This window comes from Drosophila bipectinata, chromosome XL, assembly GCF_030179905.1.
Source record: "Drosophila bipectinata strain 14024-0381.07 chromosome XL, DbipHiC1v2, whole genome shotgun sequence".
Classification (NCBI taxonomy): Eukaryota; Metazoa; Arthropoda; class Insecta; order Diptera; family Drosophilidae; genus Drosophila; species Drosophila bipectinata.
In genome coordinates this window covers 13347140-13374465 of record NC_091734.1, presented here as the reverse complement: position 1 = coordinate 13374465, position 27326 = coordinate 13347140, and the positions used below count along the sequence as shown (strand labels likewise).

The window sequence follows — 27326 nt, the reverse complement described above, 5'->3', positions numbered from 1 at the left end:
AGACATTTTACTGTTTAAATTTTAATTTTTAAAATTTTTAATCCAAAAATTGGTATAGTTGCGTTTTAAACTGTTACTTATAGCTAATTTAGGATGCTTGCTTTATGGGTGGTGTAAGAAATACGAGATGTGGGTGAATATTAGTCACAATTCGCGAGAGTTACGTGTGCTTAGGGCCTAGGATCTTAGCCACTAGTTGAACTAATCGATTCGAGTCGTCCGACAATAAATAAATAACACTACAGGTCTAGCCTAGAGCTACGTACAGGACTTATTCGAGCTGCCTCCTCCTCCAAGGAGTTGCAGAACATAAAAGTTAATTATTTCAATAAAAAAAAAAGGATAATTAATAACTCTATTGACTATCAGGCCGGAACTGGCCAGAATCAACAGTTCCACGTGTAATGATGGCTTAAAGCTACTTTTAACAACTAGATCCTAACTACGAAAATGGAACTGAATCTTAAGAGAATAGGATTCGACAGCTCCGCCGGCCTGTTCTACGAATATTCATAATAATACACATCGCACTTCGGCTCCTAATCCTAATCCTAAAGTGGTCTTCCTTCCATGGATCCTGCTCCTGGCTCCTGCCTCAGCTTTACACCTCAATACTGTTGAGACTGCCGGAGGATATGTTGTCCGTGTGGCTGCCCAGCCGCGTCCTCTTGATCATCGCCCGGCTCGGCATGGGGGAGCGCTGGACTCGCGGGCTGCCCGGCACGATGGGTATCCCCACCAGGCCACCGGGATGGCCGGGGTGGTGGTGCAGGTGCTGGTGGTGCGGCGGCAGGTTGTTGTTGTTGTGGTTCAGGTTGAGATTGCTGTGGCTGTTGTGCTGGCTGCCGGAGGTGCGACGCTGCCGCCTCAGCGAGGGAATCCTCGAGGGCGTGGGAGTGCCCTCCTCCATGTGGTAGCCCCCAGCCTGCTGCAGGTGATGCTGTTGCTGCTGCTGGAGCTGCTGGAGTCCTCGGACGCTGCGCTCCATCATGGGCGAGGGCTGGTGATGGTGGGCGGGCGCCTGCTGGTAGTATGCCGAGTGGGGTGGCACTGGCGGCGGCTGCTGGTGGTAGTCGAGGCGCTTGTGGAGCAGAGTGGGCGTGCCGGGCGGATGGTAGGGCTGGGCGTGGTGCAGGCCGTTCTGGTGCAGGCCAGAGGTTGCCTAGGGGAGCACAAATTACAAAATCATTAGCTTGGGATGGATCTCGCGGGGCGGTGGATGAGTTCTGCATGAGTGACGGCATGTGGACAAAACAATCTAGGCTGGGGGTTGGCTTGGAGCTACTGGGAGCCACCGCCAAGTACTAGAACCTGCCTCGCCGGATCACAAGCTCTTCTCCGGCCAGCAAGGTCTACTACTTGGCTTCCGGGCTCGGCTTACTTGGCCAGCATTCGCGGCTGGTTTCTTGGGCAGCGGCGGCAGCGGCTTGCTGGGCGCCTCCAGGGCAGACTCCGGACTCCGACCCGGCTCCGGCTTGGGGCTGAGACCTAGCTTCAGGCCCTCGTCGCAGGCCTCGAGCGTTTCGCAGGAGGACGAGGCTGCCGCCGGCCGTGGCGAGTCCTCTTCCCTGTCGTCCTCCTCCATCTCCTCCTCCTCCTCATTCTCTTCGGTCTGCTGCTCTTTCCGCTCCTCTCCGGAAGCCATGTGGTCCTCCATCTGTGCGGGAAGGCTCCCGTTGCCATTGCCATTGGCGGCAGATAGTGGCGGCAGAAAGCGCAGCTCCATCACGTTGCGGTTCTAGAACGGTGGACGCTCAATTGGCGATTCTCGCAGATGGCAAGCGAAAGTGACAGAGACAGCAACAGCGGGGGAAAAAGAGAGCGAGAGCGATAGACAGGGGGCCCAGAAGGGGGTGTGTGGCGGGTGGGTATGGAGCGGGTGTATATAATCGTATAATTTTGACCAACCAACCAGCGAAAGTTTTGTTTTCAAGGATGAAGCTTGTATATGAAAGTGGAGCATCCATGGTTGGACCAAGGTCCGGGAACTCACCTTGTCGGAGGCCGCCTCCTGGGCCAGGGGATTCGGAGTGATGTTCATGCGGGGAATCACGCCGTTCAGACGCCGTACATCGCCGCTTTTGTGGTGACCGCCGACACCCAGGACCGCCGAGGTCACAAAGTCGGCTTGAATGTGCTCCAAGTTGGGTTTGTTTTCCTCTGGAAAAGGACACACCGGATTAGCTAATCATGGAGGAGGTCTGACCACTGGATACCCACCTTCTGGCTGGACATTTTTGCGCCTGAGACAGAGACAGGCCACCACAGTGGCTATCAAGAGCAGGAGGCCTCCGCCGGCAGCTCCGGCAATCACCGGAAGAATGGAGTTCTGCTGCTGGACCGTCACCGGAGTGGTGGGCAAGGCGGTGGCTGCCGGATCGCTTAGTTCTGTAAGGGAAGTCCTTGGTTATAACAGAGATTCTACAAGTCAGGGCTTCGGTCTCTACTCACGCTTGGTCTTGGCCTGCCGGATGGCACTGAACTCTGAGGCGGCGTCCGCATTGAAGGACTGTAGTTTGAACTCGTAGGTCGTACCCGGTAGCAGCTGGTCGATCTTGAAGCTCCTGGTGTGTCCCCCATCCACGGTGGCCTTCAGATACTCGCCCGCCGAGTCCGCGGGTCGGTAGTAGGCAAAGTAGCCATCGATCTGGGACGTGGCGCCATCGGAGACCAGCGACCAGTGCAGGAGGACGGCGGACTCGGAGTAGGCCTCCACTTCGCGAAGCTCCGGCACCGGCAAGTTGGACTTGGCGGAGCCGCGTTGTAGGAAGAACTTCACTGAGGTGTTGCCCTCCTTGTTGTCGTAGTTCGAGTATACGGCCACGATCCGGAAGCGATAGAATCTATCCGGCAGCAGGCCCATCACCGAGTAGGTGAAGTTCTTCGGAGGATTAACCACCGCATCGTGCTGGTCGTGGCGATCTCTGTCCCGGCCGCGGGGCCTCTTGGTATTCGAGCCGTAGCTGTAGGGAATGTTCTCGCTGGTCGTCTGCCAGGTGTCCCGCGGTATGGTGCCAGTGGCGTCGCCCAGCATCCGGTACTGGACCTTGAAGTAGCCGATGGCCAGGCCGGCGTTTTGGGGAACGCTCCAGCGCAGCATAACAGCTTCGTCCGAGAGGCGGGTCACATTGGGGCGGGACGGTGGCACCATGTTGGCTGTAAAGATTCATTTTTGGTTTTAATATTTATTTTTTAATTAAAATTAAACGAATATTTCTAAAATTATGGGTTTGAATTACTGCAAAAGGCGGGACAGTAAGACTTTTATTAAAAATTTATTTCAAAAAAATCTATTAAGTTTAAAGCCTTTGTTTTTTAATGTTGTAAAACTACATAAATGCAGCTTTAAAACCATATATAATACTTTAAAATAATATTAGAATTAGTAAAGATTGAAGAAGTTAAAAATAAAACTTATTTTCCAAGTGGCAGAATTAAGTATTTTTTGGAAAAGCAAACTAAGTATTTTTTTTTCGTTTAAAAATAATCCTTAAAACTTTGTAATTGAAAAAAAGTCTACATCACCTTGAAAATAAAAAAAAATTTAAGATTCTTAATTTAAAAAAAAAAAATTGTAAAATAAACTAAAACCAAGTTAAATATTTTAAATCTAGTACTGTAATCGATAAAAAAATATACCATTACCCACTAAGTGTGACCAAGCACAAAATATCGCAACAAACGATACTTTATCGGATAAAATACCACGATATAAGTATTTTTTCTCTGAACACCTATCGATACTTCGATAAAAATGCATATTTCAACATCCCTATTTTGAGCCAAAAAGTTGTATTTTTTTTGTGGACAACAAACGTCTCGCGTGTGAACGAATAGAGGAAATAATGCTAGCTACGATTAGCTAAACGGCGACTAGCGATCGCCGTGCTAACGTATTAATACAACAGTTGCGGCAGTGAGGGCAATATTGCGGAATATTTAGTGCAATAATACACACATTAGGTGGCACTCATTCGATGAGTGAGAGAGAACGAGAGGGAACGAGATTCTGAGCGGCCGATTGATTTTGTGGCTCTCGCGAACTCAACTCAGACCTGAACGAGCCACCGAAACGTAAACAGAATCGGAGAACCGCAGAAAAGACTCAACCCGAAAGTTAAGTTCCCACTCACAACAAATAATAATAATGTCGGCACAGGGCGAGGGCAGTGGTGGGGGCGGCGGTAGCGGTTCCGGTGGCGGTAGTGGTGGTGCGGCGGTCAGCGAGGGCGGCAATCCGGGCAGCGGGAGTTCAGCTGGCGGCGCCACCGTAGTGGTCACCAATGGCGGCAGCGGTGGCGGAGGAGGTGGTGGTGGCGGGAACAAGAGCCAGCTGCCGCTGACGCCGCGCTTCACCGCCGAGGAGAAGGACGTGCTATACAACCTGTTCCATCTGCACGAGGAGGTCATCGACATCAAGTACCGGAAGAAGCAGCGCAACAAGTACTCCGTCCGCGAGACCTGGGACAAGATAGTCCGCGACTTTAACTCCCATCCGAACGTCAGTGCCATGCGCAACATCAAGCAGATCCAGAAGTTCTGGCTGAACTCCAGGTGAGATGTCCAGCAGAGGAGTACCAGGGCTGGCAGGACTAATATATATCCTTTTGTGTCGTCTTTCGCAGACTCCGCAAGCAGTATCCCTACCGAGAGGGCGCCTCCTCCAATCTCAGCTCTGGCAGTGCCAAGATCAGCTCCGTTTCCGTCTCCGTGTCGGCGGCCGTGAACCAGCAGCAGCAGCAGCACCACGAGAGCGTCAAGGTGGAGCCGGAGTACCAGATCAGTCCGGATGCCTCCGAGCACAATCCCCAGGCGGACACCTTCGACGAGATCGAAATGGACGCCAATGACGTGAGCGAGATTGACGAGGATCCCATGGACGCCCAGCAGCAGCAGCAGGAGGCCCAGGCCCAAGCTCAGGCCCAGGCCCAAGCCCAGCAGCAACAGCAGCAGCAGTCGGCGGCTGCCGAAATGCAGAAGATGCAGGTCTCCGCTGCAGTGGCCGCGGCCAACGCCACCATGCTCAACACCCACCAAATCAACGTGGACCAGATCAGCGCCGACAAGCTGACCCTCAACGACCTGCTCCACTTCAAGACGGCCCGGCCGCGCGAGGAGATCATTCTGCAGATCAAGCACCCGGCGGAGGGGACAGGTAAGTCCGATCCGGTGCCACCATAGGGATGTCCTATTAACATCAGTCCTCCAACCGACAGCCACGCAGATCCACACGATACCCTCCCAGCCGCAGCAGCACACGATGGCCACCATCACCGCCGGCGGCTACAACCAGCAGATTATCAGCGAGATCAAGCCCCAGCAGATCACCCTGGCCCAGTACCAGGCCCAGCAGCAGCAGCAGGCCCAGGCGCAGGCCCAAGCCCAGGCCCAGCAACTGGCGCAGCAGCAGCTGGCGGCGGCGCAGCAACAGCAACTGGCCGCCGCCGTCCAGGTGCACCACCAGCAGCAACAGCAGCAGGCCGCCGCCGCCGTGGTGGTGCAGCAGCAGCAGCAGGTCGCCGCCGCCCAGCAGCAGGCGCAGCAGCAGGCGGCGGCAGCGGCGGCCGTCAAGATGCAACTGACCGCCGCCACGCCCACCTTCACGTTCAGCGCCCTGCCCACGGTGACGGCGTCGGCGACCGTGCCCGTACCGGTGGCCACCGCCACGGCGCCAACCAACCCGGGTGCCGGCAATGGGGCGGCGGGCGGCGCCAACACCTCCGCGGTGAGCAACACCAGCCTGGTTGGCGGCGGGGGCGGCGTGGTGGCCGGCGGATCAGTGGCCTCGGCCCAGGACAACTACGAGGAGCGGATGAACTACTTCAAGGTGCGGGAGGCGGAGCTGCGGTGCAAGGAGCAGCAGCTGGCCACCGAGGCGAAGCGCATCGAGCTGAACAAGGCCCAGGACGAGCTGAAGTACATGCGGGAGGTGCACCGGCTGCGCGTCGAGGAGCTCAAGATGAAGATCCGCATCCTGCAGAAGGAGGAGGAGCAGCTGCGCAAGTGTTCGGGGTCATGAGACCTGGAGGACATAAGCGATGCCGACGAGGAGGAGGAGGAGGAGGATCCCGACTCCTATCTGGACCGTTACGGGTCCTCGGGGGGCTTCTAGTTCTAAGTTTTAGCTCTACCACACAGATCCTTTGACCCTTTGACCCTCTGACCATACCACCATGATGTTTTTTTTTTTTGGAACTTATCTGTTTAGTTGACACGGGGCGGGGGCCCGCAGCTGGCCAGGTTTAGCGACTAAGCCATCACTAATTGTAAATCGAATTCGCAATCATACACGGAATTATACAAAAAATAGAGAGTGGGCGTGGCCACATAATCCACGACGAGAACTTGGAAAGGCTATTGTTTCCTCTACGGGATGGGGGGGGCCTTCAAGGACCACCAAGGATAATGTGGAGTGGGTACTCACCTCCAAGGCGGATGTACTTCCGCTTGCCCTTGTTCTTGCCGCCGCCGGAGGGCGTGGAGGAGGCTCCGCCCTGGGATTCGTGCATGGGCCGCACGGGCACTCCTCCGAGGGGCTTGTCGCCCTCGCCGGTGATCTGGAGGGGAGTCACCTTCAGCATGTTGCCCTCGCTGGTCTGTGGATGGGAGAGGTTAGGCCATAAGATCAGTAACTATAAGGTCCTCCCGAAGAACTCACCTCGCCGAGGATGTTTTTGGCAAAGCACTGGACCACGCCGGCATGGCGCTTCTGGACCTTGTTCAGCTGCAGGCTTCGATTGTCCACGTGGGCCTCCGCATCGCTGGCCGCGTCCTCGCCGTTCAGCAGCCAGTAGATGTCCGGCTGGGGGTTGCCGGAGGCGGAGCACTCGAGCACCAGGCGATCGCCCTCGGTGGTCAGCGTGGAGGCGGGGCCGCGCAGGATCACCGGCCGCTGCAGGACACTCAGCTTGATGATGTGCATCAGGGCGTCGTGGCCGTTGTCCAGCAGGCACACGTACGAGCCCTGGTCCTCCGGCCGGACGTCGGTGATCTGCAGGCCGTAGGGCAGGATCTTGGTGCGATTGGGATTGAGGATGACGTTGGGACTGCTCCAGACCGCAGTGGGTCGTGGCGACCCCACGCCCGGGCACTCCAGGACGATGGTTTCCCCAGGGCGGGTGGACAGATCCGTGGGCGGGCGCTGCAGGAAGTAGGGGGGAGTGCGATCCGTGTAGTCCACCCGGAGCTCAATGGTCTGGGGCAGGTCGAGCTTCTGGCCGGTGATCGCATTGGTGGCCGCGCAGGTGTAGTTGCCGGCATCCTTGGCCGTCACCGAGTCCAGGATCAGAGCCCCCGCTGCTCCCGAAAGCAGCTCCGTCTGCGGCACCTTCTCGCCGTTCCGGTAGAAGCTCCAGATGGCCGGCGGATTCGAGATGACACTCCCACACCGAATCAGGATGCAGTTCTTGGGCGCCACACTCCACCGAATGGACCCACCCCGGTTCCCGGCACTCGTATCCAGGGCCAGGGTCACCAGCGACAGACGGGCCGGCGTGGAGGCCAGGGCTCCGGGTCCGTACCATGCCACGCACTGGTAATCGCCTACGGTATGGGGTCCCACGTAGATCCTCAGCCGCCAGGCCCGGTCCTCGTTGCCGCTCGTCACATTGTAGCCGGCGGAGGGTCGCAGGTAGCGGTACGGCTCCGTGGAGCCACTCCGCCGGAAGCGCCACTCCAGACTGTCGGGCTTCAGGTTCAGTTCGCACTCGAAGACCACCTCGTCGTCCTTGGGCGCCACCGCCGACTCGGGTGCCCGCTCAAAGTAGACGCCCAAGGGATCGGAGCCCGAGGAGCTGATTTCGCTGGAGGCCCGAAGGCTGCCCACGAGGGTGAGGGTCACCATGAGGGTCAAGGTCAGTGCTGGTATCAGTTTATGGTCTGCCATTTCTTCTCTAAAGTCTGCAATGGAAAGGGATGGGGGTTTACAGTTGGGGGTATTAGCTTATTAGTTAATTCATTAATTATTTAGTTTATTCATTTATTTATTAAATCCTAACTTTAATTTAAAAAAAAACTCTTCAACCTCCTTCCTAAAAAACGAAACCCTTCAAAGATCTCTGGAATGCGATCGTTGGGACAGTGATGTTTTCTTCCCTACTGTACCCACTGCAACCTGCTGGTGGTGGTGCTTCTTCTCCTCCAGCTGGCCCCTAAAAGGGGGCGTGGCAACGGAAGCAGTTGGGGCCCAGCAATGTGCCATTTAAACTGGAGCTGCAGCACAAGAAAGAGAGAAAGACTCAAGGACTCGTCGTCGTCGTCGTCGTTCAGGCCCAGATTGTTAATGGCGTGTCATTATTATGAGCTGCCCAGCCCCAGTCCCCAGTCTCCAGTCCCCAATCCCCAGTCCTCCAGTCCCTACTCCTCCAGAACGAGTTGGACGAGCGTCTGGCCTGCGACAGTTTGGGGCACTCGGGCTCTCGATTTGAAATTTAAACGATGCCACAACACAAAAGCGCGCCCGGAATTCCAAGAAATTGGCCGCCCAGTCGTTAGGTTGTTGCTTCCTTTCAGCCTCATCCTCTGCCTCTGCCTTGCTCCTCCTTCTGGTAGCCTCCTCCTGCCTTAGCCTCCTCTTATCCTGCAGACTCCAGACTCCTGACGCACATAAATCGCAACGCGGCTCCCATTTGATAGTCATTATTGGTTCGAGGCGCGTGCAGCTGGCGGTGGATGAGGATCAGTGATGCTCTACTTTCCAGCTAAAGGTTTCTTTGGCTTTTTTTTGCTGAAGGACCTAAGACTTGAGTAATTCTTTAAGAAAGTCTTCTAGCTTCTAGCCAGCACTGTTGCATGTTGCTGGTGGTGCTGCTGCTGGTGGTGGCCACTTGTTAACGCAAGGAGCAAACCGGACTGCCTACACAGCCAGCCACAGGCCAGCAGCAGGCAGCAGGCAACTTGCAACTGGCATCAGGCAACTTGCAACAAACTCAAAACCAGCTCGACGCTGATTTAAAACATCTGACAACAAAAGTAAAGCGCGAAATTGACGCAGGTTTCTTGTGCCACCCTCCCCCCTGCCACTCTGCCACCTTGCCACCTTGCCACTTGTTGCAACTTGGGTTGCGTGTGTTGAAAATTAATGCGCATTCCTCAAGTAAGCTACAAAGGAAATGAATGAAGCAAGAGAGGGCCCCTCCCCCTACCATCCCAAGAATCCCAACAAGGGTCTTGCAACAGATGCTACGAGAATGCATTAAAATGACGTCAGTTACTGGAGAATAGGGAATTTTTGTGGCAAAGATGCAAGTTGGCATATTGATGAATAGCTGGGCTTTCAGAAGACACCTGTGGCTCAAAGACCTTCACGAGGTTTAGGTACATACATGAGTTGAAAGGGTAACTATTGTCTGCTAGTCTCTGACTTGTCACCCACAGTGTGTGTGGCAAGTTGTGACTGCCATGTTGTGGCAGCTAGTGGATTTTATCCTAAAGTCTAGCCTAGTCTGGTCAGATCAGTAAACCTAATTCGATTAGCCACGGACAAGAGCCAGTGATGGCTCCTTTTGTTGACTCATTTGGGAACAGTTGTTCCCCCCCGGCCATTAATCAAAAGACTCTTAATGAATGCCAAATAAATATGTTAAGTATACACTGCAAGAAATCAGACCAACCAGGCCAGTCACTCATCAGTTATATGACCTCCTAGTGGTGTCTAATTTCTTAGCGTGTACTAACTTAGTGGCTGTTTGTTTTCTTTTTCCAACAAAAAATTAGCATAAAACTGTTAGAAGACACTGGGCGTGGCGCCTTTTGGGAAGACAATTGAATACCGGATGGAATCTAAGACAGGAGAGGGGTTCTACCTTCCAAGATCTCGACGATGTGGTGGCCTGGGCTCTTCGCCATCATTAGCCGAGGCAGTTAACAGCTTGTAAAACACCAACACCTGCTACATACAAGCCATTGCCACAGCTAGAGAGTTCAATAGAACCTGGCCGAGTCGAGCTCGTCATTAGTTGTTTTGGCAGAAAAGGAGCACCGGCTAGCCACCTAGAACCAGCTAGTCCACTTGGTAGACGCTTCACTGTACTAGTGAGAGAGATGTGGCGAAAATTCTTTGGCAATGGAACCTGTTTTGGCGGCCAAGTAGCAGCAGCTGAAATCTTCTTTTGAGCGCGACCGGAACCGGAGTCCAAAAACAAGATGCCAAGCTGGCTCTCCAGGAGCTCATCGAGGTTACAAACAAGCGCCCAAAACCCGCCTCTACAGATCTTCAAGATCTTTACAGTTTATCTATAGTTTCTTTCAGTGTAATGTTGAGGGCTGGGTTAAGCGCCAGGGCGGTGGCGCAGAAGGTGAAGAAACTCGCATGTAAACGAGTTCGAAATCTGCATTCCAGCGACCGAACAGGACAGGATTTCTCCACCAGGATGATGATCATCATCATCATCGTGATCATGCCCCACCTGTTTCTGGTTGCAGGAACTCTTCGGCCAAGTGCGTGGGCCCTAAAAACCGATTTGTAAGGTTCTGGGATCTTGGGATGGGTGCGGAATCGAACCTTAAACGCCCACATCTCAATGGCGTGGGCGTTCTCCTGGAGAGGATCAGTGTCCCATTTAGTTACTTACCTTTATGGTCGGTTATGGTCTCTAGCTCGGGAGAGGGCCAATCCTACAGATGCATCTCTGTAAAAGAAAGAAAAAAAGACAAAATATTGAAAATAGACGACACTTTTAATGAATTTCAAAATAATTGAGGCCTAAAGTGGCACAAAAAACGGGCCAGAAGCCGACTGGCGACAGGCCAGAAGCCTAAAAATAAATATGGAAGAGTGGCTAGCCCCGGCACGTGTGGGGGCCCAGAGATAGAGACAAGGGGTATTCCAAAATAAAATAAAATAAACTCTTTTTAGGGGAAAATTAAACCATAAGATACTAGAATTATTATTAAGTTTTATATTTTATAATATAATAGAACCATAAAACTTAAGAGCCATCCCCTGGGGGCTAGTCTTCTTAGTCCTACTTAGTCTCTCCATTTAAAAAGACATTAAGACTAGCTGGAAAATGGCATTCTTTAAAGAAAATTCCATCATAAATATTCCCAAAAATACAAATTCCCAACCGAGTAGCTAAAAATTATGCCAAAAAGATCATAAATAATAATAATGTGAGAGAAGACCAATACTTTTAATTAATTTATGTATAGATTTTTGTTGTTTTTTTTTTTAGACACCCACCCACACACCTCCTCCTCCCCCTGACAGTTGTTGGGTCATAATTTTTCTAGAATTTGTATCATTTTTTTTTTGTAAAGAAAAGAAAACATGGCCTGGCTCTTTATAGAATTTTTTCTTCATTTTTTACCTTCAAAGTTGTCATTTTTTAAGAAATATTTTTCCAATTTCCCAACTGATGGATCTGTTTTGGAAGTCGAGAGGGTAGGGTCTAGACTCTAGACCTTCCTTAAGATATTCATATTAATATATTTTTATGACAGTTGTCAGTCATCGCAGATCTGGTTTTTTTGGCATCTTGCGAGTGAGCTTTTTTTTTTTATGGCCCCGATTATGGGATTTAAATTAATAACTAAATGACTTAATTAAGCTTGAGACTTTCTAAAAAAAAAAAAAAAGTATATCTATATATATGATGGATATATATAGAGAGGAGACTTGGGATGTTTGGAAGCCAGGTCTCTGGGGGCTATCATATTTCAGCAAACTGGCTGCTGATGTTGCAGTTGCTAGTGTTGGGGCTACTGGGGCTACTGTTGCAGCATATTGGGTTGCAGAATGACTCACTCGGTTGCCACTTTGCCGCTTTTGTCGGTCAGTGTGTTAGAAAATAGCCGAATGCAGCCAACATAAATGACAGCTAAGCTTTTTTAGTTTTTTTGTTTTTTTTTTTATATATTTTTTCTCAAGATGTGTGGGCGTGTGAAGCATGACAGGCGTTCTCATCTTATGGCATCGCCACGTTCTCACAGATGTGCCACTGCCACTGCCACTGCAACAGTTGCTGTTATGGTTGCTGTCTTTTTTGTTGTTGTCATAATTAATGCTTGAGCCATGCAATTTCTCCCTTTTTTTTCCCTGCAACTTCTTGTTATTATTATTAGCAGCTGCCACCATGGGCCACCATCACCACCGCCGCCAGCAAACGACATTTGAGCTAATTTTCCCGCTGCTCGCATTCCATGGGTGAAAGCCATCGACATCGCCATCGCCATCCACAGGCTCTGCCACATTTACATTTCATTTTACTGCCACACGCTGCCTCCACCATGCCTCCACCATGCTGCCAAATGCAAAATCCAACTAAAAAATGCAACAAAAAGTGCCACAAAAAAGGCAGCACACATAAAAATAAACTGAACCGCGATCGCCCAACGGCAATCCAAAAGGAAAAAAGCCCAACTTGAGACTCTCAAAGCTGGTAATACCCTGGGAAATAATCATATAGAGGTTCTTATATCATAGATCTGTATAATAGAATAGAGTAGTATATCATTATTAGAACTCTGAAACAAAAGCCCAGACTGTCTTAAGCTGATAACTAAACAAATAACACAACTAAATCTATTCAGGCCGACAAATAAGACCCATTTTCATCAAAAATAAATACAGAAACCTAATCTTGTTCAAAAACAAGGCAGATATTTGTTCAAGTTTGTGGATTTTGAAGAATATTTGTAAGCAATATTCTTATTTAATCAAAACAAGCTCAAATTACAGTGACGAAAGCACTTAGAAATAGTAATTATAGCAACACAGAGAGCTAGAGAACTGATATTCTTAGAAAGCTTAAGCTTTTTAGAAATAAAATATATTTTTAATGAAAATAATACAGCTTTAAAATAGCATTTCACACGTTTTTATTCAAAACAAGGCTATATTCCAGTGACGAAAGCACTTAAACCCATGAAAAAGAGCTATAGAACAGATGTTTGTTTAAGCCTCGTGTTATAAGAATATTTATAATGAAAACAATAAAGATTTTTGAGAATATTCTCATAAAATAGAAACAAAATAAAATTCCAGTGCCGAATGCACTTAAAAACAGGAATGTTAATGACGAAAAAGCTACTCAAGAATGAAAAATATACATGTATGTATATGATTCATAAAGAAACCTTATCCTAATCCTGATATTTGATATCTAATGAACTTTAAAGAAATATCTTTCTGAAATTTAAACAAGTCTTCATTCCAATGACGAAAATACTTCAAAACGGCCATTATAGTAACGATAGAGTTACAAAATAGATATTTTCTTAAGCCTTAGTGGTTTTAGAATATTTCTGATAAAAAAAATAGAGAATTTAGCGAGTTTTCTTATTAAATACAAAAAATACATCAATTTCAGTGACGAAAGTTCTTAATAAATAACAAATATAGTGAGGAATAAGTTACTAAAGAACGATAGGAAAGGATTACAGGTAAAATAGATACAAATTTTACAAAAAAAAAACTTGAAAAGGTTTAAAGAAATAAAGATCTATAATATTTTGAATAAAAATAATAAAGATCTTAAAAGGTATTCCCATTCCAGTGACGAAAGCACTTATAAACAGCTCTTAAATTAACGAATGAGCTACTCGAGAAAGCAATAAAAAGATAAAATATCCCAAAAGTAACAATTTCACTAAAAACTTCTTAAAAAAAAAGCTTAAAAAACAAAGATCTATAGCTACTTTCCTTCAAAACCATCTCCAGGATATCAAAGTAGTCTCAACCCCTAGTCCCCAACCCCACCGATCTGCCTTCAAAAACGTACATATGCGTTGCCCGATTTGAGGAGTAAGTTGCCTCGGTTTCGGTCGGCCTAAGACATGGGGCATGTGGCATGCGGCATGCGGCATGGGGGGCAGAGTGGCTGGGTGGCTCGAGTCCAGTTTTGGAATATCGTTCAATTGGCGCTCTTTCCTCTTCCTCGAGCTCCTTTTTTGTGGAGACTTTGGCTTATGGCAAGGCTTATCCATTTTCGATTTGGTATCCCTCCCCCCCTGCCCCCCTCTTCTGAGGGGATAAGCCGCTCCCTCGCCCTCATTTGCATGCCTATTATAAATTTTTCAAATACTTGTCTTGGGCTGCCCTGGTTGTGGCTTGTTTTTTAAGCTTTTTTTTGTTGTTGTTTTTTTTTTTAGATGTTTTTTGTTGTTTTTGTTGCTGTTTGGCCCACCATGTTTAGTGATGGCTATCGTTGTCATTGTTGTTGCCTTTTTTCTTTGCAATTTATTTGATTTTCATTGCATTAAATTGTGATGTTGTTTCTGTCTTTCTCTGTCTCTCCATCTCACTCTTTGCTTTTGTTTTTTTTATGCTTTTTTTTAGTGCGTTGTCTCCTGATTCTGATCTTGGAATTTCCATTTTTTTTTTTTAGACTTTTGCGCAATTCTTCTGCCTTCCGACCCCCTTCTAATTTTCACCTAACAAGCCTGTCGAGCCATTTATCATAAACATTCGTCAGCTGCCCGGGAAAATTCCTGCCCCTCCCCCATCACCAAACTCCAACCACCCAACCTCCCATCCTCCAATCATTAAGATATTTTCGTTTCTGTAGCTGCTGGGGCAGCTTTTCTTTCCATTTTCCATTTCTATTTTCATGTCAACATGAGAAGAAGAATGCCGGTCTCTCAGGTCACAAAACTATAAGGGCTACAACAAAAAATCGAACCTCTTAGTCAAGCTATGTGGGCTCTTTAATGGCCAGAGATTAGATTTTCCCTCTAGGCCTCTTTTCGGGCCTTTATTATTTTCTTAACTAATGAGCCTCTTTTTGGCTTTTTGCGGCCCACACACTAGCCACCAGTCGCAGTCGCAGTCGCAGTCGCAGTCTCTGGCAAATTGCGCAAATTAATATGAAATTCATCAACTAATTTGGCAGAAAAACAGGAAATGCAACAAGGGGGTATATACATACATACATAGTCTCTTTAAAAAAAAAATAGATATATGTATATCTATAAAGCACACCTTGTTCTAGCTATGTCTCTCTTGGGCGGTCTGGCAGGCAGCCACAAAAGTCACCTACCTCCTAGGAAAAATCACTTTTAGATTTCCCAGCGCGCTAGATGCCGGGTGGCATCCAAATTGGCCCACATTTGGTCTGTCTTTTATAATTTTATACTCTTTCTAGATTTTAATATTTCTTAGAGATGTTTTCTTTTTCATTTTAATATTAAATAAGAAGACTAGACTTTCCTAAATACATGCATAGTTCTTGTAACAAACCGGAAACGGTTGGTAATTGTAACCTTTTCTTGGAGGGGTTATATCCTCTTTTTTTTTTTAAAGACTCACTCTACCTCTTGAACATTTTAATTTGCGTCACAATTTAGTTTTTTTTTATTTTATTTTTTGTTCTTTTTGGTGAGTAATTTAAAACGCGCGCCAAGTTCTTCGATTACCTGCGGGCCCGTCCAGCCCGCAGCCGCGATCTCCGACTTCCACACCCAGAACAGCTCCCTTAATATGTTCATTAATTTTAATTATTCAAAAAATCGACGAATAATATTAACAGAAAAGATATAAACATGAGGCATAAAAATTTGATACCAGAATATAGAGATATATATTGGAGGGTCAGGCAGGCAGACTTTAAGGCAGGGTGTGTCGTAAGGGCACGCGAGTCTGAAAAAATACCAAGCCAAAGAAGCCACTCAAGTGTTGGGTACACTCCCGACTAACCAATACCCTGGAAGGTCCAAGATATACCTTAAAAAAGGTTGGCTTTTGGCAAGTTGAGTTACCCCCTGGGATACCCCCTTCTTATTTTTTGTTGGAAACCAAAGACTACCCACTCAAAACTTTAAACTCTTTGGGAATGGAACGTGCAGCGGTGTCGACTTACAATTGCCAGTATATATACAACAGATCTTTGTATATATATATGTATATATTCTTCTGCCAGTGAGTGCATAAATTTCGCGAGTTTCAAGTTCTTGACTGGCGACTGAAATCCAAGATACTTTGGCTGGGGAATGTCTTGATTCGATGGTCCGAGTCCACAACGAAATATTATACTAGCCAAGGGTTCTGTGACTGGTACGGGTATGGGTCTGGGTCTGGTGCTGGGTCTGGTGTTGGGTCTGGGTAGGGGTCTGGGTCTGGGACTCACAGATTGGGGGTGTAATGAGCCAAAAATAAACAAAACGTGCAATCGGCAATGAAGCCACAAAGGCAAAGATGCAAATTAATTATGCAATTAAGCACGCAACGTTGTTTCGTTTATTGTTTTTCATTGTTTTTTTTGACATTTTTTTTGTCGCCACAATAAACATAAAGATATACATATATTTACAGTGGAGGGGGTATCCAAGATAAAAAAAAATTTAATTTTCTTAAAAAATGTGAACATTTAGAGGGGATTGAACTCGAGATCTATAAAAAGTGCAAGTAATTTTAATAAATATACTTTTTAAAGGGGTTTTTTAAACATAATTCTACTTTTAACCAAAAAATGTGATTATTTCTTTAAAAAAAATATGCCTTTCGAAGGTAGTTGAACTCGAGACTTGGAAAACTTTTTAAGAGACTTTTAATTAATATTTTTGAAAGTATTTATTAAAACCTTTTCTATTATGTACTATTTAAACCACCAAAAAAATTATTTTCTTTAAAAAATATTCATTAAAAAGGGTCTATAACCTAAGGACTTTAAAAAGTACAAGGTATTTTGATATAATATCTTATTTAATGGTTTAGAAACTTTAAAAATTGTTACTTGTTACTTAATAGTTACTTGTATTTAGTCAAGTAGATGAATAGTTAACCCATTTCTACTTTCTGACCAAAAACAACTAAAATACTTCCTTTAAACATAATTAATGTAATAATTAATTAATATCTTTCATGTTTAGCCGTCAAAAAATAATATTTCCCTGAAATATATTCATTCGAAGGGCTATAGAACCCGATATCTATAAAACATAATGATACTTCTAATAAGAATTCTTTATGAAATATTTCTGCTAAATTGGCCCTTTAATTTATTGCAAAAAGTATATAGATTTTCATTAAAAAATAAACCTCAAAAGGATCTAGAAGCCGAAATCTTTAAAATATTAAGAATAATCTTAGATAATTTTCCTTCCTAAATCCCTGAAGAATATTTAATCCAAATTAAATAAAAATCTCAAAAATTAAATGTATTTCCAAAGATTATTAAGATTATTTTTAAAGAGTCTCTCTTAGCCAATCTCCACTGTCTCTTGTAGAACAGCAACAATGTCAAAAGCATTAAATGGCCAAGAGAGCTCTATTAGCATACTATAGTCTCTAGCCTTAATAAAAACCGATCTCGGATGGAATGGGGAGGGAGGATGGATGGACGATGGATGGGGGTTCATAAAATACAAGATGCAATGGCATGGGGCATGAGGCATGAGGCATAAGCATAAAGCAGTCAAAGATTTCCCTCTTCTCAAGTCTCCGAGTCTCGAGTTGTTTTTCCCATGAAAAATGCAATTGATGCAGAAATTCAGACACGTAGGCGCAATGGGGCGTGGCAGTCGGACAGAAATAAAACCGCCAACAACAACATACATATATATATGTATGTAGGAGTGTGTCCCCCATTTCGGGTGTTATCGGGTGGGAGGGAACTACAGGGGACCCTCCTACCACCTCCCACCTCACCTGTAGCGGCGTGTCTTTGTATTTTTTTGTTGTTTTTATTAGATTAGGGGGGGTTTTATTAGATCATATTATCTATTTTGGGAAAACAAATTTGTAATTTAGATCAAGAAGGGGTTTAGGTTTCAGTGGGCCGGTTAGCCTGTTAACCGTTATGGTCTTTTAATTAATTGGCATTTTTGGCATTTAATTGAAAGAAACATAGATCGGCTTAGTGGGGCGTAACAATGGCGCTGCCAACCCCCCAATCCCCCCCTAAAAGTGGCTGCTAGGCTTGATTGATGAATTGGATTGTGCGTTGGGATCGCTTTTCTGGGGTTTACTTTTCACATGAAATGCCATAAACCTCAATTTAATTTTCGTTCTTTTTTTTTATTTGCTCCGTACTTGGGTTGTACGTGTCTCGGGATCTGGGGTCTCTGAGGAGTAGGGGAGTAGTACCTATATAGGGATAGCTCTTATCAGACCCCTCCGAATCAACACGTTTCTTCAAACAACCTCAACCAACAAACCTCAAGATATAAAAGTTTGAAAAGCAAACAGAGTTTTTTGGGGTTCATTGAATTCTGAAGATTCTGAAAGGTTGGGGAGGGGAGGGGGGCTTGAGATCGTAATCTCTGGAGGTAGTTCCACCACAATGGAATCCTTTTGGAGCTAATATTTGATAGGAAATGGGGTTTCTTGGCTAATTTAAATATATATCGGATATCATTACTGATATCGTGTGTTTGCAGAAGTTCTTTTTTTGGATTCTAAAATAAATATTTTAAGTCTCTTTAATATTTTTCTAAAGAATATTCTATTTTTAATTGGCGAGGTCCGGAAATTGGTTACCTTGGAATGCAGTTGCTTCTTCTTGAAAGATTCTTCCAAAGAAGAGGGTCTCCGGGTGCGGAAAGAAGGTAGAAGCAACCGAGAGACACAATCGATGAAAAGGGTCTCTTCTTCTCGGCCAGCATCTTAGGGGGCTCTGTCTCTGGACCTTTGGTATGCGCTTCAAGGTCTACTGCAGACAGGGGATACGAAGAAATCCAACAAAAAAGAATCCAGAAGAATGACAAACGTGACTACATCTTTCTCTCTCTCTCTGTAGAGAGGTCTCTTATGCAAATGCGGATGCCACTGTTTACAGTCCTCTCTCCCTAAAGTGACCTTGCTCCAAAGTAGTTAGGTAGCTCTCTCTTACCTCCCATCCCATCCCATCCCATGGCTGTCTTGAACTCTGTACCGGCGTCTGCTTATGAATGAAATCCGTTTAAACCCAAACCGCTAGAGGCTTACCCCTTCCCCCTCCCTCATCCTCCTCGAACTGTTGGTCTAACCAATTTTCCGATTTTCCGATTTCCATGAATGAACGTGCACGAGCGTTGAGATACATTTTTGTGGCGAGGCAGCTGGCTGGCGGAGTGGCTTCGCGGTTCATTGATGATTGCAGATGCTATGGTCTGGGGTATGGTCTAGCTATACCCCCCACCCCCACCTAACCCACACCTAACTCTAGAGTCTAGAGCCCCCTTGTGTTACGATCGAGTGAACAAATCGATCCACCAATTAAGGCTAGCTTCGAAACCCCAACAAAAATTAGATAATTTCGCCTTCAAACCTCAATTACTCTGTCATCTCTACATACACTCTCCTTATAGCTAATATACCCCCCTTTTTTTTTGGTTGTAGTGTAGTTGGTAGAAGGGGGTAATACCATTAAGACGTTGATCGATGTCTGGGACTTGGGGGGTTTGGCTTTCAAAACGGGTGCAAAAGGTTAAGCCTGACTTGGGAGTGTATAAGTGTGTATCTATACCGTTACAGTTACAGTTGGGGTTACAGATTTGCCAACATTCCCCCCCACTCCGCCCACCTACCTCCCTTCCTCCCTGGGGCGATCGGTCTTTTGCTAATCACTTCTCTAAACCGGTGCAAGGCTTTCAAAGACTGACTTTCAAAAAATCGAAAGAAAAAAAGAAAGAAAAGCGAGAGAAAGAAAAGAGAGAGAGGGAAGAAAATACCTTCCAGACCGTGGTAGCAGTAACCTTGCTATGCTATTTGCTTTCTAGACTAGCTTGATACCCTGTATTGTTAAAATCATATAGAAGAAATATAGAATAAGTATAAAAAAGGGGGCTAGAAGTTACAGAACTTTCTATATCTTTTGGGGTATTTTTTTGTTGGTTCTTTGAAGAAACGAGTTGATTAGGGGGGCTGATAAGAGCTATAGACATATAGAAGAGCTATAGAGTATTCCTAAAGATACTGAAATAAATATAGACTATATAGACTATAGAAAAACTATCTGAAACTATCTGAAATGAACAGCCCCAGTCCTTCTAACTATAATACTATCCCTATCTCAAGCTGTATCTACAAGGCTGCTCTCTTAGTTTCTAGCCTTTTCTTCACAGTCTCAACTCCTTTTTTAAGATCTAGCTTGATAGATACTCCTCTTCAGAACCTAGATACCCTATATGTAGTATTATCAACATTTTAGAAAAATAATCAAAAATATTAAGAATAAAGTTAGGAAAGCTTGACTCCCTACTGCCCTGACTAACTACAGCCCTATCTTTATCTTCAACTGCTCTCCTAGGGTATACTTTAGTCTCTAGCTTACCCTCCAACGTTTTAACTCTTTTTATAGATCTAAATAGATACCCTTTATATAGTATTATACAAATTTAAGACTAATAATCAAAAAGAGTTTAAAAAAAGGGTAAAAAGAAAGCTGTATCTTTTTACCATCTCAATCCAAAACCGAACACCCCTAGGGTATCCCTTAGTCTTAGTCCCTTAGTCCCCTGGACTAACTCTTTTTTCAGATCTGCCTAGCTACCCTGTATATAGTACTAACAATATTATAGACCAACAATCAAAAATATTAAAAAAGAAACTAAAGAAAGCTTCACATCCAACTGCATCTATCATCAATCCTAATCCTAATCCTAGGGTATCCCCTAGTCCCTAGACCCCACTCCAGCCCACAAATAGTTTCAACTCTTTTTCTATATGTTTTTTTTTCGAGAGATCTAGCTTATCATGAACGCTGATCTATGACTCGAGCTGGCCTGCGAATGAAGCTTTTGGATCTCGGAATGGAACGTTCGCGTTCGCGTTCGCGACTTGGCTTCGAACTCATTTTCTAATTGCCCCACGGTGGCCGAGGAATGTCTGTCTATTCATTCGCGGTCTCAGTCTCCTCTACCACCTCCTCTCCCTGCCATGGAGGCCTTTTTTCTTCATCATCTTTGCCATAACTCACTCTGGTATGTGTTTATTTCGTTTCGTTTCCACGCAGGTTTAATTACCACCAACAGATGGATGAGGGGTGAGGAGTGGAGGGGTGGAGCAAAGTTCGAATCGGAATCGGAATTGGAATCTCAGCTCTTGGCTTTCAGTATTTGCATCATTACTATGTTATACATACATATATCCTATCCATACCGACCGTCTGCTATTTTAATTGAGTTCACAAGCCACCAAGCCACCAACCTCCAACCTCAAACTGGACTGGACTGGAGGAGAGGTCGTTCCTAATGCTGACAGCTGCATGCTGAGCTGAACCCTTAGGGGGGGGTACCAGGCAGGGTCTGGACTCCGACTCGGTGCTTAGTTAGTTCGATTATTCAATATTTTCACAGTGCTTGTGGGAAATGAATACATCATCGGCGCCCCAGGTTCCAACAGGTGTCTGTGTGTGGGAAAGATACATTCTAATCCATCAGATAGATGAGCTTTTCCCCCCCTTTCAGAGCTTACTGATGAGTGGCCACTTTCATTCAGATTTTCATTCAAACTCTGATCTATTCTCGGATCTTTTTTTGGGAAGATCGGCCTTTAAAGATACTACACATCCGAGGCCAGAGCTGGGCTACCTGCCTGGGCTGCCTGGGCCATTGTCTGGGCCAGGCCATCCCTCCTCTACCTGTGTCAATGTCAGACTTGAGCGCTAAATTGTCGCTTATTAAATGTCTCTCGTCCCGGCGACGAGCCACTTTATCAAAAAAAAAAAAAAAAAAACTATACTGAATAGCCGCCGTCATCGCGGTGAGGGGTGGAGATGAGGTGATAAAGCCGTAGAAGGAACACAAGAATGAAAAGGAGGAGGAGGAGGAGGAGTAGGAGGCGGAGGAGTAGTAGGATGATACCATGAATTCCACGTAACCGACCGTGTCCGTCTCTGTTTTCGAAAAATTATGACTTGTTTTGGGATTCGAGTGCAAATAGCCAACTTCCTGTCTGGCTACCTACCCATCTCTTTCATCTCTATATAGCTCTATCTCTTTCGGTTGCCGTCGCTGTCGCGCAGACGCAGACGCATAGTGCTCTGATTGCTGTCGCCGTCGCCGTCACTGTTGTCACTCTTGTTGTTGCTCCTGTTGTTGTTGTTGTCATCGTCACGGCCCGACGATGTCCCAACCCGATAAGCGTCCCAACCTACGTAGGGCTACTGTCTTTGTACCCCGCCACGCCCCCCTCCCCGCCCACCAGTCACATCCCAGACGCCCACTCGTCGGCTTCTGTTTCTGGGCTCTGGCGATGCCCCGAAAATATTAATTAGGAGAGCATGTGGCTCCCCGCCATCTCCATATCTCGCCCCAGACCCAGACGATCTTCAAGCGGAGCATCTCAAACGAATCTTAGCTTTATTCTCCACGATTCTGCATTTAAAAGTAGGTTTCAAATATTTTATTCGATTTTCTATAGATTTTTTTAAGCGAAGCCCTTGAAAATGGGGAAGTTCCTGGGAAGTGACTTTGTTCCACTTTGAGGAAGTATATCTTGGTCAATTTTGATCCGATCCTGGAGAGGAATACCTCAAAAGATAGCTGGGTAGATTCCCCATGATTCTGCATCAAAATTTCAAAACATAATTTTTGGCTCGATTTTTTCGAATTTTTCTGATGGACCCCCTTGGAAAAAATATGAGATCTGCCTGAAAATGCATATTCCACTCCTTTTGAAGGGTCTAACTCAGAAAATACCTATTCGATCCTGATATGGGATACCTCTAAGGACTCGTAGCTTCATTCTCTAAAAAGTACATTTAAATCTTAGAATACAATTTTTTATCCAATTTTTTTTTAAATTTTTGTGATGGACCCCCTTGGCTAAAATGGGATCTGCCTTAAAATCCATTTTTAAATCTTTCGGGACTCTATCTCGGCGAGTTCTCATCCGATCTTGAAAAGGAATACCTCCAAGAACTCGTAGTTCAATTCTCCACAAATCTGCATCAAAACCAGGTAACCAAATTTTTGGGCCCATTGTTTTTAAAATTTTCTAATAGACCCCTTTGAAAAGTTGAAGAAACCGTGGGGATCGACTTCTGACCCATTGGGAAGGCTATAACTTGTCCAATTTTGATCCGATTCTTAAGCAGAATACCTTAAAAGATTTCTAGACTAATTCTCCATAACCAATCAAAATATTTCAAAATATAATTTTCGATCCAATTTTTTCAAAATTTTCTGATGAACTCTCTTAAAAAATGTGGAATACCCAGAGGAGTACTTTTTTGGCACTTCGGAAGGCTATAACCTCCATAGTTTTCCGATCCTTGAGAGGAATACCTCAAACGATTTCTGGAATGATTCTCCACAATCCTGCATCAAAATCTACAAATATAATTTTCCGTCCGATTTTTTCCAATTTTTCTGATGGACCCCCTTGAAAAATGAGGAAAACCGTGGGGAGTGACTTTGGACCCCTTGGGAAGGCTATATCTTGGCCAATTTTGATCCGATCCTGAAGAGGAATATTCAATTTAATTCTGCATCAAAATCTCATAATAAAATTTTCCATTAGATTTTTTTCGAATTTTTGTGAAATTTCCGCCTAGTTACCGATTAAGCCCCTAAGTCAGTACTGCATCTTGGCCAACTGAAAAGCCCTACCAAAGTGGATTAACTCGAATTCCAAGGCATAATTCAAGCCGAGTTAGAAGTTCAATAAATCAAGGTGGATTTCGGAAGAGATCTGGTCTTACTGCCCCTCCGATATCTTTTGAATGATAAGCCGCTGCAGCTGAATCTGTAGCCCCTGCCTCCTCGGAACCATTAGACCCACCTCCTCAGCCTTTCCAAAAAGATGTCGTGGGCGTGGCTGAGAACCCAAGAACATATGTGATCACATTACGCGGGTACTTCTGGTAATGCGCTTCCGTTTTGGGATTTGTGTCTTCTTCTGGCCAGGTCTGGTTTGGGTTTGGGTTTGGTCTTCGCCCCTGCCATCATTTGTCTGCCAAGGGGGGTGGGGGGTAGGGGAGGAGGGGTAGAGCTAATTTCCCAATGATGCAAAGGCGCCGCTCGAAAAAGAGTTAACTCCCAATCCGAATCGGAATTCGGTCTGCAATTACACTTCCGCCGGCGGGAAAGGGACAAGGAAGATGCCACAAAAAAAAAAAAGGCCAAGAGATATATATATATATATATATTATATATATGAAGGTATAATGTCTCTCATTCATGCCGTCTTTGGGTCTCTGGCTCATTCACAAGATCTTCGAGACGAGAGACGAGTTCAGCCATTCATTCATTCACGTTGATTGCCACCTTTGGGGCTCCCCTGTATCTCGTTTTTTTTTCTGATTTTTTTTTGAGGTTTCTTTTGGGTTTCTCCTGCCCCACGGCAGCCTCTTGTGCTCCAATGATTAGTCTGTGCTAATGAACAGGCGGCGGCTACCTAGCAAAAAAAAATCAGAAAAAAAATCAAAAAAAAAAAAGCTTCACGAAAGCGGCAAACAAACAAAAATCAAATCCAATTTATGTTTTCAACATTAATCATAATTTTTGGAGAGCATGCGGCGTGGCGTGAAATAATTTTTATGCGCCGTTTTTACGGAACCAACAAATCCGTTTCGGAATTGGAATTCCATAAAAAAAAAAGATTAAAAAAAAAGAAGAGGTGCCCGGGTGTCAATGTCTAATTTTGATGGAAAATGATGCACTGTCTGTTTTCCTCATTATGAATTGAAGGAGGTCTGGAGATCAGATTTGAGGAACTAGATCAGTAGAGCGGGGTTTTGGCCATGAAAATTATAGATATAGGAAGTATATTATTAAGTTAGGATCTAACTAAGAAGAAGAACCTGTTTCAGATCGGTAGCTTAAAGATCGGATCAGAGTCTAGGGAAGGTAAGGTTACCTTGATCTAGGTGGGGGTCCTGATACAAAAGAGAGGTCTTCTAGAGCCCACTTGAAAAGCAATTTTTTTGAAATTTATTTTCCATTTATCGCTTTATTTATTTTTCAACCTTCTTTCAGTGTGGCCCAGAGTCCAGAGCCTAGAGCCCCCCACTCCCTACACCACCTACCTGGCCGGGTCTATCTGCTTATGCGATTAGAGTGCAGCCAAGGAGGATGACTCGCTGGATGTCCATAAGAATGGATATGGATTCAAGTATGAGAACTGATGATGATGATGATGCTCTGCTCAGCTCAGCTCAGCTCTCTGGTGTGTTTATTTTTGTTTGTAGCCAGAGACCCTTTTTGTTTGTCTGCATTTTGGATGAAGAGGAAAAGAAGGGAACCCAGCCAGGTCTCAATGGGCCACAATCGAAAGTAATAATGAAATCCCATCAACAGACGAGACAAAGGCTATGCCTACCTCTTACCTCTGGACTCTACCTCTGGACTCTGCCCATTCTGATTCTCGGGATCTCTGAGAAGAACGACACTTGCCTTGATTTTTATTGTTGTTGGGCTTTTCCCCTCTCTCTGGCTTTGATTTATTGTTAGCGGGAAATTGGGAATGGGAATTGGGAATGAGCCTCCTCTCCTTGGTTCTTGGTCCGGTTCTGCTCTTCCTCTCTGTGGTATCCTCTCTCCCAGGTAATCTTGTTCTGCAGCAGCTGCCTGTTGCATTCCATTCTCTCACAAGTCTAGAAGAATGTGCGTAAAACTACAGGTGAGCCTCGCTAGTGAGAACTAAAGAGTCCTTATGCTAGAGCGATCTCCCTCTCCCTGGCCTCTCCCACCACCTTGGGCCTATGTGCTCCCCTTTTCCACCACTAACTAAAGAGTCCTTATGCTAGAACTCTCTTCCTCTCTCTTACATGAATTTAATCAGCAAGCGTATGAAGGGAGAATAAAGGATAGCCTCCACATTTCACCTCTCCCACCACCTGGGCCTATGTGCTCCCCTTTTCCACCACCCCAAATCCATCCCATGATCGACGGGTTTGTGTCTGTGCTATATGTAATGTGCAACACTTGTTGCTGCTGCTGTTGCTGCTGCTGACACATAAAGTAACGGCAATTGGCAATTGGCCATCGGCCAGCGGCCATCGGTAGCCACTTGCAGCCCAAAAAAGGACATAACCACATCGGCCATCGGGCAAAACTTGTCAACTGGAATCGATCGATATGGGCAGTCGGATGGCAGTCCGGGGTATGGGACATTTATGGCCAACACTGACCAGATGAACTACTTTCGAGCTGCCACCGTTTACCGTTAACTAGACTCACCTGTGCAACAGATGCTGCGATTTATTCAGAAGGGCAGCCAGCCGTCCCAGATACGTAATCCTCGGCTTTAAATCTCTCCACCTTCTCCTCTTTCTCTCTCTGGTTTTCTGCTTCTTTTCTCTCTAAACGAACGGTAAATATTTTGATTAGATTTTGATCACTAAACACAACATTCTTGCGATTTTTTCCCATCAACCGACAAACTAAACTATATAAAAAAAAATAAAAAAAAAACACAAATCCGAAAGAAAACAAATAGAGTCCAAATAGTCACTGAAGGAAAGGCAAGCCAAATAAAATAAACCTATTAAAATTTTATAGCATTTTTAAAGCCTTTCAAACACACACACACACACACACTAAAGTACACGTGGAAGAGGCTAAAAGGGAGATCCGGGGCATCGGTTTTAAATTGAATTTCTGGCTCTTAGTCACATCCGCCAGCCCGGCCTCCCCTGTCCTCCCGGCCTCTCCGCCTGCCTTGCCGGTCAATATGCGATATTCGATATGCGATCTTCGATTTTTTTTCATTTTTTGGGTCGAAACTAAAATATATTTCCTATTTCCTCGATTTTGGGTCAAATAGAAAAATTATTGATGTGCCGCCCCTGACCGGCCATAATTTATTGTTATTAGGTGTTTGTATTTATTTTATTTTTATTTTTATTTTTATTTATGTAGGGAACGACGAACGGCGCTTGTGTCAGTTTCGCCGGTTGCCGTTTTAAAAATAAAAACAAAACTTGGCACACGCACTTTTCTCGGCGATGGCACGAATTTCGAGAATCTTTCGTTAAACAAAACCCGGATAGATATACAAAACTAACTCACTGGTTTGTTTTTTGTTTTTTTAGAAAAACAGTCAACACACAAGAAAAAAAAACAATACGCGTAAATAAATAAAGGTAGCAATTAACACGACGAGGGCGCCAAACAGTTATTGAATTTCCAGCGCACACAACTTCCGATCGCACGTCCGATTCGCTCAACGTTTCGCAGTGAACTGAACTGAGCGCCAGACCACCGTGTTGCTGCTGCGGCTGCTGCTGCTGCTGCTGCAGTCCAGCCGGGCCGAAGAGGGCCGAGCCCCAGCCGAAGTACACGATGGGCAAGGTACCGAAGCACCTGGGCAAAAAAGTCAAGAGAGTCAAGAGGGGAGAGAAGCTGTGACATGGTAAAGGTACTATAATATATTTTAATAAAATATATATATTTAATAAATTTTATATATTTTTTAATATATATATTAAGAGCTAGCGTTTTCTTCTCTGCTCCCACTGTACATT

The 27326-nt window shown here is 45.4% G+C and overlaps 2 protein-coding genes across 3 annotated transcripts; one reads left to right on the top strand and one right to left on the bottom strand.

Annotated features, from left to right (window-relative positions):
• Positions 1 to 42: 42 nt before the first annotated feature.
• Positions 43 to 27031, bottom strand: boi (brother of ihog). Of its 2 annotated transcripts, XM_017239593.3 has the most exons (10): positions 26797 to 27031; positions 26041 to 26162; positions 10572 to 10628; positions 6659 to 7899; positions 6425 to 6596; positions 2452 to 3156; positions 2221 to 2388; positions 1994 to 2160; positions 1382 to 1738; positions 43 to 1162 (listed from the first exon to the last, which is right to left on the bottom strand). In XM_017239593.3, the coding sequence occupies exons 4-10, from the start codon at positions 7883 to 7885 to the stop codon at positions 602 to 604; spliced, it is 3357 nt and encodes a 1118-aa protein (XP_017095082.2). In that variant the 5' UTR covers positions 7886 to 7899; positions 10572 to 10628; positions 26041 to 26162; positions 26797 to 27031; the 3' UTR covers positions 43 to 601. The 2 variants fall into 2 exon arrangements, with proteins under 2 accessions (XP_017095082.2, XP_043065726.1); XM_043209791.2 differs by lacking the exon at positions 1382 to 1738 and having other exon boundaries at positions 45 to 1162.
• z (zeste) lies at positions 3747 to 6352 on the top strand. Its single transcript, XM_043209792.2, is given in 3 exon segments — positions 3747 to 4554; positions 4626 to 5155; positions 5217 to 6352. Coding segments are annotated over 3 exon segments (1833 nt in total). The 5' UTR covers positions 3747 to 4147; the 3' UTR covers positions 6113 to 6352.
• Positions 27032 to 27326: the final 295 nt, after the last annotated feature.

Bases quoted from the DNA above. Each gene is read 5' to 3' on its own strand.
- boi (XM_017239593.3), bottom strand. From the start codon at position 7,885: ATGGCAGACCATAAACTGATACCAGCACTGACCTTGACCCTCATGGTG. The intron at 2,389-2,451 runs GTGAGTAGAGAC...CTTCCCTTACAG, and splicing joins CCGGCAGGCCAAGACCAAGC to AACTAAGCGATCCGGCAGCC. The intron at 1,163-1,381 runs GTAAGCCGAGCC...GTGCTCCCCTAG, and splicing joins CAGCCGCGAATGCTGGCCAA to GCAACCTCTGGCCTGCACCA.